Source organism: Boleophthalmus pectinirostris, unplaced genomic scaffold (assembly GCF_026225935.1).
Source record: "Boleophthalmus pectinirostris isolate CB_2022bp ecotype Guang Dong unplaced genomic scaffold, ASM2622593v1 HiC_scaffold_16, whole genome shotgun sequence".
NCBI classification, from domain to species: Eukaryota; Metazoa; Chordata; class Actinopteri; order Gobiiformes; family Gobiidae; genus Boleophthalmus; species Boleophthalmus pectinirostris.
The window spans coordinates 20,275,562-20,285,434 of NW_026571095.1; the positions used below are offsets into that span (position 1 = coordinate 20,275,562).

Consider the following 9,873-nt stretch of genomic DNA (forward strand, 5'->3'; position numbering starts at 1 on the left):
TTTGATAAGTGTATTCAATATCCTTTTAAAATATCCCTTAACCATGCTTTATGTGATATTAAAATTATATTTACTTTTCTGCACCAAATCAATTTCAGTGGAAAATCCTACAACAAAAGTGTCTTTTAACAGCACAAAAAGGGAATGAGAAGAATGAAAATTACTATCATAATGTGGAATTCAGACATTTTACTTTACTTTCCTTTTTACCATGGTTTGATGCTGAATATAGTCACAAGAATTGCTGGAACCCAGTGAACACAATTAGATGATATAGCTCTGGCTTATGCGTATATTGTATTAGTCTATTTATTCGTCTAAGAGCATTCACAGTCCTGGTTTTAGGCCAAGTTTAGTCCACATTGTAGAGCTGATTTGGTCCTTGTTTAGTCCTGGTCCACAATTGGTTCTAAAATTAATCCCAGTTTAGTCCAAATTTAATGTGGCCAATATGTGCAAGAGTGAATGCACCTTATGTGATCGTTACATGTTTGAGATTTTAAAGTGCAAAAGTCTTTATAGATTATTTGTAAAGTATGCGCATAATTACTGTGTGTGTTTCTTCCTCTGGTCCCTCTTCTCCTCTATCTCTGTCTGTCTGTATCGCCCTCACTGTATTTTCTGGGTCTTCGCTCTGACACAATTACACTTCAGCTCTGATCAGCTCCCATGATGCTTCACTGCACCCCAGGAATGATCACACACAGACACGCACCAATACACGAGAGATTTAAAAGTACACGCATCAAAATTCAAACTCAAAATTGATTTTAGAATTTGATTTTAAGCAGCCTTACTTTCTTTACCCTGGTCATCCTTTTCTGTGCTGGCACTGCCTGGAATGAAATTTGGACATAACATAAACAGCATTTAAATAAAATTCACATATCAATAAAACATTGCATGGGATTTATTCTAACTATTTTGAACTATTTATACAATTTGCATCAGTGATATAAGTTTCTTTAAAATTAAACATTATTTTTGGAGTTAAAACTAGTAGGCCTATTGTTCATGCGCATCAGTTCTGCTATTAGCCTACTGCTTTACTTCTACTATTACTACTATCCCATCCCAGGGAGGACAAAGAAAATAGCTTCTTGTCTGCTGTTGATAAAGATGCTTAATATGGCCATTGCCAAGTGCGTAATGATCTTTGGGGTCAGAGCCAGGTCAGGGGTCAGCAGGGTGAACGGGTCAGACAGATGGTCAAGACACTGAGAAATTTACATAAGATATGACATGCATAAAATACTACACATCAGTATCAAATTTAGATGAATAAGCGCAAATAAGTTGATTCTAAATAGCCCACACACTAATTTTAATAACATGTCGGACCTTACATAATTTGGATATGGATGAATTAAGTTCGTTAAACATATTTCTGAGTAAGATTACACAGCAACAGTAGCGGTCTTCCCCTTAGCGCGAGTTTTCACGTATCAACAGATCCCCCTACTGGTCATCATGAAGAACTGCCTTTTGAGTAATGGGACTGAGGGTAGAAAAAATAGCCTGTATCTGCTATAGGATTATCTGCATAAATTGAGAAATACGAAATACACATCTTAAATTAAAATGAAAACCATGTCTTCAATTGAACCTAATGCAACCGCGTATTGGCTTATTTTAGTTTATAGTGTGATGCTGAACTTATAACAGCAGATGGCAGCAGTGTACAATATTGTGTGACTACTAAAGTGACTACATATGCATTTATTTAGCTAAGAATAAAGAGTTTTCCTGTATGGACATCAGTATGCTTACTTTCATATTCTTCTGAGCTACAGAAAAAGTTGCAGGTCTGATGCCCTGGTTGACATAGTTGTCTTAGCATAATATGAACATTGTTAAAATTCCTTAAACCTTCAGTAATTAATTGAGTCTTGAGTACATTTTAGCCACAAAATTCTGAATGGGACAACACAGATTTTTCAGTCCATTAGTGGTTTATTTTGTAACAGTCTGAAATTCTCACAGTTTATTTCTGTTCAGTTTAAAACACAGTGCCTTAAAATGCCATACACATTTCTTATCTTTTAGGAACAACACAACTTTAGATTATATTTTACTATAAAAACATAATAAAGAACAAAATTTAGAAATAAACTAGAAATGCAAATTTAAAAATAACAATATATCTGATGATAAGCATTTAACCCTTTAGTTACAAATATGTTACCCTTACCATATCAGAGCATAGCCAAAACACAACATAAATCGTAATAGCTCTTCAGACATGAAAATATGAAATCGTTATCTGTGATTAGAGACATTTTGTTCGGGGGTCTTTGGTACGTAACCTACAATGTTAAGCATGACAGTAAATAAGTGACATTTGTGGTTTCTGCTTCCTCTGGTTTTGAAACAAACTAAGATAACACAGCATTGATCAAAATGCAAACACTCACAATATGCCACATATGCACAATTAATCATTGCTAAGAACTGAACAATACTTGCACGCAAACTCATTATAAAGATGGAGATGCTTTGTCAGGGGGCCAAGCTGTAGTTCAAGTCTGTCTGCACCTCCTCTTCAGTCCCTATAGACAGAAAAAAATAAATGGTGAATTTAAGGTATAGTGAATAAGCTGAATCTGATTTTTAATAAATGAATTTAGTAGGTAAAGAAGTATCAATGATTTAAAACAGAGCTCAAAATATAGGCCACATCCTCGTAATTAACAGCTATTATCTATCCTGCTAAAATCCACATTTAACTAACAAAAAATTCTAAAATAAAATTGAAAACCATGATTGACTTAGTGTATATGAGATACAAAGATTCCCTTACAAACAAGAGTGATTTGTCATACTAAATAATACATTTACACTAATGTAATATGTTGAAAAGTTCCCACTTCACAATATGCTGACTCTGCCCCAATTGTGGTCATATAATTGTTATAGGTTGTGGTTGTGGTTGTTGTTGTTACTAAAACAAAAACACTTTTCAGTAACTAACACAAACCTTAACCATCTGTGACTTTTGGGTAAAATGCTTTGAACTGTGCTAAAAGCCTCAGTACATATGGTTTGCTCAACGTGTGATGTTTCAGCCCTTTTGTGTGTAATTTTACAGTCTATGCTTATTGTGCAATAACTACAACAATTTTTGATGGATAAGCAAAACGTCCCACTATCATTATCTGGAAGAATTTTGTGAGTACTGCCCACCACAGCAACCAATATATTTAGTCAGTGTAATTGTCTTTGTGGTTGTCCATTTCCAAACACACCAGCATATAACATGGATATAGCCTTGTTGTGGTAGCCTCTGAGTCTGTAGACCGTAGCAGGATAGTCCCTGGTGAGGGTGGTCTTTGATATCACTTACACTCAGAACAATGCCCCTCTGTTCAGTCTCTGTTCTCCTCCTATTCTCCCTCCATCTCCTGATCTTTGCCTCCAACTGGGGTCACAGTGAACTGTCAGTTTATTTAAGTTCAAAATACCAAAAAAGCCATATCTGTTTCTTTGTATGCCCATGTAGCGAATAAATGTTATGCTTAACTAGGGTTGGGAATCACAGAGTTCCTCACGATTTGATATGATACACGATACATAGCTCAAGATATGGCGCTACAAGCAATACTTTATATATTGTGATATATTAATGTTTTTTTAAGAACCAGTTACATTTTAGCAATATTATTTCTTTGTTAAACCACCACTTTTGCAAAGTTAATATTAACTTTCACAAACTGTTCATTTCTTAAGCCTTCACAGTATGGTCTGGATTAAATTTGACCCAGATCAAGAGTCCCTTATAGTAAGTGTCTATACCAGATTTTGAACTACATATCTATTTAATAAATATGTGTAATATATAAATATAATGGTTCAAAGAGCAGGAAGAGCATATTTTTCATATTTTCTTGTTCTTCTTTTGCATGTATGAGACAACTGTGGTGTCCTAAGTGAAAACAAACTTAACATACAAACAAACAAACAAAGTCCTCTCTCCCCCGTGATTGATTTGTGTTCCTTATGAACCTGGGGCATGGGGGAATCTCAAAACAGTTAACTCTTGAACTCTGTCAACACTGTCCCATAAAAATAATACACAGAAACATGGTCTGTACAGTTTCACAGTTTCAAGATTCCTGAAAACTTCCATTTTCCTTCATTTGATTTGAACTGATAGATCTGAAAATCCATCTCAATAGGATTAGCCCACGAACCAGCCCCAGTGTCAAAAAATTTGTAGCATCTGTACAAAACTATAGAATTTCTAATTATTTTCATTTTTGTGTATTTTGGCAAAATTTTGTAAAAGTCATCAAATTTCAGGATTAAAGAATGATGCTTAGGGTATTATTACTACTCTAGAATATCAAAACAGGTCAAATTTGACCCAACTAGTATGTAAGGGTTAAATATGTCGATTTCAATCATCAAAACAGTGAATATGTCAAGTGTATTGCATAAACAATACACTGTCATGGTTCATGTTTTGTAGTGGTTGTAGTTTGTGTTTTATTTTGACATTTGTCCTGTCACCTTGTATTTTTGAGTGTTACTTCCTGTCTTGATTGTTTGCCCCGCCCTAATGTGTTTCACCTGTGTCTATGTGTGTGCATTTATACGCTGTGTTCTCCTCTGCCCTTGGTTGGTCCATTGTCTCTGTCCGAGGGTCTCTGTGTCTCTTGCCATGGCAATTTAGTCTTGAGTTTTGGATTTTTTGATTTGTCATTATATATTTTTGAAGCAGTCCTGCGTTTTGGGTCCTCCCTCTGTTTCCACGTGACATACACTCCTCTAAATAACCAACAAAATTGTTGTGCGGTCACCAAAAAAAATCTAAAAGATACCAATAAATCTCTCACATTGTAGAACAGAGCATTTTGACCTTTGAAGATGTAGACAGACTAATAATAAAGAATTACTCAATGAATGAAACAAAATGCAACTCAACACAACATTTTGCATAATATAAGACTTTTAAAGTAAAGTCATAAAAGAAGCAAAGTAATTTAAAAGAGTAGGCAGCAATTATTGTGTGCTGGTCAGACTAGATGATTAAGACGAAGGTAAAGCCATGTGAACTAACAGAGATATGGTTTGATTTGGCACTGTTACTTGAAAAAAACAGGCTGCATACCTCTGATAAAAGACTTTGTTTCAATTCCAGTATCACACTCCTGCCTTGAGTTCACAAATACCAAATCACACGACTCAGCAATCTACCACTTCAGCAAACACTGGCTACTTCACTTGCTATTGTAATGTGATAATAACTACAGTGGCTACAAGACTGCATTTTATGACTCAAATATTGTCTAAAATTACTTAAATTCAACACATGTACTATAGGTTTATTGGTGTCAGTCTTACTATTATTGAAGCATACTTGATTCTTACCTGCAGCTGGAATTATGGCAAGCTTGAATATGGCATAGTATCAACTCTTAACTTACTCTGAATATAATTGCCATCATAAAGCTACATCAGACAGGATAACTTTCACTTTACATCCAGAAAAGTATTAAGGTAATTTTACAGAATCATTTAACACTCTTGGATGAGATAAAAGTTAATAAAAATCAAAGTACCGGTAGTAACAATTTTCCAACTTTTGCTGAAATGGCTTTTATTAAAACAATATATAGTCTTGGATGACAAACAACCTTCATTCAAAACTTATTGCTAACACTTAAAACTATTACTATTTTCAACTTTAATAAAACAGAATTTAAAACTTTATTTATAATGAGTAAATAGTGTATTAAGAATGATTTAGGTAGTTGGTGTTAGAGTTTTAATTAAGTAGTTACTAAGCCTGAATGAATTAAATGTGAAATGTGTTCATGCTGAGGTTAAATAAGGTCCAAGTATTATATAGAGTGTTACCCTCCAAGCCAACTCATCGTTTCCCAATATAACCCTCGTTTGTTTTGCAGGGACATGCTGTATCTCCTTTTGGTTCAGCTGTAGTCCTTGTGCTGAGGCACCTCTCCATATACAGATCCTGCATATAGGGCCGTCCCAGATTATAACTGGGTTAGATCTTCCAGGGCTTGATCCATTATACTGTCTCTTTACCACATCCAAAATACCTCTGGGACTGTTTCCATTTAAAGTTTATCCCCGATGAGATTATGATCTAAAACATTTCATTTTGTACTAAATTGAAAAAATTGTACTGCTATTGTACTGCTACATTTTGTTAAAGGTTAACTATGTAACTTTTCTGGTGGAGGGTCAACTTCTGGTCTCCATGGAGATGTTATTATCTGTTAGGAATGTTCCACGTTAAGGTTTTGAATGTGCCTATATAGCATGTATTTAAGTATTGTTATTGCTGAAAAACACATTCAAACCTAAATTCTTACTGTGCTCAAACTAGCCTCTCCACAGAGCTGACCTGTAACTTAGTTTGATGGCTGTTTATCTCTATAAACACAAACAAGCTTAATAATACTTTGGAAGAATCTAGACATAGAAACAACATCTTCACTGAGAAAAGCAGGTGGCAGACAGTTGAATGTTTAAGGAAATAATGTTTTAACAAGTTTGTAAGCAAAACACCAAATATTACATTTTAATTGGTAAAACAAAATAATAGATCTAGTACACTAGACTTTAGGAAAATGTAATATTTAATTTTTGCCTGATATGGCAGAGAAACAGCCATAACCTAGGATCAGTAAATGCACATATAAACCATGACATTTTTTAAGGTTTATGTACAGTAATGTAACCTAAATATAATCTCAGTATGTACGATTTAACTATAGCTACTCACTATAAAGTTGTGAGTCTAGCCCTGCACATTGCAACATAAAAGTAATTCCTTGGGAAAAGTCTGTCACTCTTTTTTATTTTCACTTACTATAATAATATCAATAGTCAAATAAGCACTTTTTATACCTTTTACACTTGTTCTGGTGGATCCCCATGCTGTGAGAGGTTGATGGTTTGAATCTGAAGTCACTGGAAGGCTGCTCGGACTGTCCTGTCACTGAGGGGCTGCGTGGGTCTGAAGTTGTCCCCTAATAATCCATCATTCCCCTCGAGTAAATCTGCCCCTTTGGTGTGGGACCGCAACCTTCGAAACTCCTCAATCTGAAAGTAGAAAATACTTCATCTGATTTATTTAATATTGACAAGTAAATTCATATTGCCAGAGGGCACTCAAGTAAAGTTATTCAAACTATTGTATTTGCTGTGCACTTTGCATACCTTTGAGAGTATAATACATTTAAACCATGTGTTTGGTTTTATTTAGTTTTTTATTTTGGATGTTTTTATAGCACTGAAGCACGCAGAAAGAAATGTGGCCACGATGAGCGGGCTTGCATCTCCACAAACCATGGTCTTGAGAAGAGCCTCCTCCTGCTTGTTACCATGGAAATGTTGCCACCTATAATATTCCACAGTATGGCATAAAACTCATCTATGGGTATAACTTTCTGGCATGCCATGCCACTTCCAGAAAGTTAAAATGCTTTAAAATACACACGGAAGTTACTGTATGTAATAGATCTACCGTATTAAAAACCCAGCCTGTCAAAACCACATATTGATTCAAGAGTAAAATTTCAACAAATGTTTGTCTACCTATAAAAATAAACTCTACAGTGAAGGGTAATTTACTACTCCTCATTGACACATATCACCTCCTGCCTGGCAGGAAATGTGGGTGGGGGGGTTTGTGTACATATAACTAGAACTCTGGCATTCAAGGGAGTGTACATCTGTGTAAAGGGCATATTTTACCTTATTACAATTTATCTCCAATCTAATTATCAACACTTCTATGTTAGTAATATTTTTACGCAAATTCACATGAGTATTTCTTTGACATTTGAAACAGACAGTTTATGTCCCCATTACATTTGAGACAAGAAAAGTTAATGTTTAAGATGTCATTGTGTAAGCATTATTATTACTCTTACTAATCTACTAACAGGTTGTATATGCTCCTTTAAATAGCTGAGCTATAAAAAAAGAAGATTGCATCCTACACATACTTCACACATGTTTAAGGACGTATCCCTGGTTGTCAAGGGCAGCATTAATCGGCATGGCAACAGTTACAAGATAAAAACACTACTGAATATTTTCATGTACATCTGCACTGGGAATTAAGTAGATGGACTCTGACTGTGTTAATTATCTAGAACATGTAGATCAAGTAAAGCCTTTTATCATTTGTCATGATACATTGAAAAAATTGTTTAGGATCATGAAAAGTTACCTCAAGCCATGACCTTCTTGCAGTGTGGCGAGATTGCTACTCACTCAGCCTCCAAGCACCCATGACTTACATATCTATGGGTATTAAGCCTTTTCATGTTGCAAGAATAATACTACCATGGTACGCTAGCCTGATCTTTAGCATTTCAAAGGGACAGACTAGGGCACACATAAAATATCACCCTTATCCCTTTTTGTTCAAACAGGTTCTCTTAGCATACAAAGGCTTGATAATATTGGGGTTTATCAGCAGGACATAGCCAAGAATGCAGTGAGGTTAATGTGATTTTTTGTTATTATTAAGGTCCATATTTATTATAACACGTATTTCAATTTGGCTGTAATTGGAGGAGACAGGAGCAACCTGCATGAACAATGATTACTGTAACAACCAATAACTATCAAAGAGCGTAAAATTGGACTTCAGTTGCTAACTGCTTCCTTGAATGGTGTTTTATTGTAATTCCATAAATATCACTTAATTTTGATGAATGTTTAATGGGCAAAGTATGTATATTTTACCTGTATTTGTGAGATGGTGAGGGGGTATCGATAGAGGATCCACGTTACATTTTCACTGCAGGGAGGAGTCGTCAGGGAGCCTTCATACACCCAGTAGTCTCTAAGCAAAGGGTCTGGGGACATAAAAGGATTAAAACTGTCAAACAGCTGCCATACGATTTTAAAAAGTGCCCCTCAAAAACAACAGGATGCAGGGACCCAAGATCTAAAAAGGGTCAAAAAACAAGAAACATCTGGTTGCTAACAAATGAGGTAAAAAGAAGTCAAATAAACAAAGGTATATTTTGTTCCTATTAATCATCTGAAGAGGCAACATGTTCTTACCAGGTAATAGAGTGTTGGGGTTGAAGCAGGGGATTATCTTGCTCTTTCCCTAATTAGAACAAATATTGCATAAGGTTTGTAATCTAGATTGAAAAAGTCCTTTATTTTACCTTGGCCTCTGTCATAAGTAATGTTTAATCTTACCTTGTACTGTAGATCCTGTAATACTTCCGTAATAGCCTTGAGCCCCAGATGTTCTTTACCAATCTGATAAAAGGTCAAAGATAATTACAATTTTGACATCGGGTTTTAAATATAGGTGAGTATGCTGTCTATTTGTGACACATTTAAATGGAGCAGCTGCTAATAATGCTGTGTGGGTTTGTTATGAATTAATTATACATAAATTGGTGAAAGTCTAAATGTTGTCTAAATCCAAACCCAAAATTCTAGTAATAAATAATATATAATCAATATTTTTGAATATGAGGGGTGGCAAGAAATTGACTTTGGATTTAATGGCTAGTAGGGCTATACAGCTATTATATATTGCAGATATCGTGCTGATCATGATGCAAAGTACATGTGCAAAGAATTATTACTATTGTCAATGTCAGTCATTGTTGAAGACTTCAGGAAGTGACCCAACCATAAAAAGAAAACTACAGGTCAAAAACAGGAAACACAGAGGAGTTATTCGTGGAGCAGTTGTGGTCACCCAGGTTATGACTTAAACATAACCTGATGTACCCCTAGTTTTTGTATGCGTCAGTGTGTGAATTAGTAAAGTTTATAATAGATATTAACCTGCACAAATAAGGCTATGATGAGGACCCCATTCTTCTTGCCCAGAGCGTCCTCTAGGTTGTTAAAGAGCGT

General features: G+C 35.1%; 1 protein-coding gene across 1 annotated transcript; it reads right to left on the reverse strand.

Moving 5' to 3' along the window:
* Positions 1–1,957: 1,957 nt before the first annotated feature.
* On the reverse strand, positions 1,958–9,867 carry ca8 (carbonic anhydrase VIII; the record flags this gene model as incomplete). The annotated part of the gene is made up of 6 exons (XM_055152197.1): positions 1,958–2,549; positions 6,880–7,074; positions 8,731–8,843; positions 9,055–9,103; positions 9,199–9,261; positions 9,802–9,867. Coding segments are annotated over 5 exons (426 nt in total), but the record flags the coding sequence as incomplete, so codon positions are not given.
* Between the last annotated feature and the right edge of the window lie 6 nt (positions 9,868–9,873).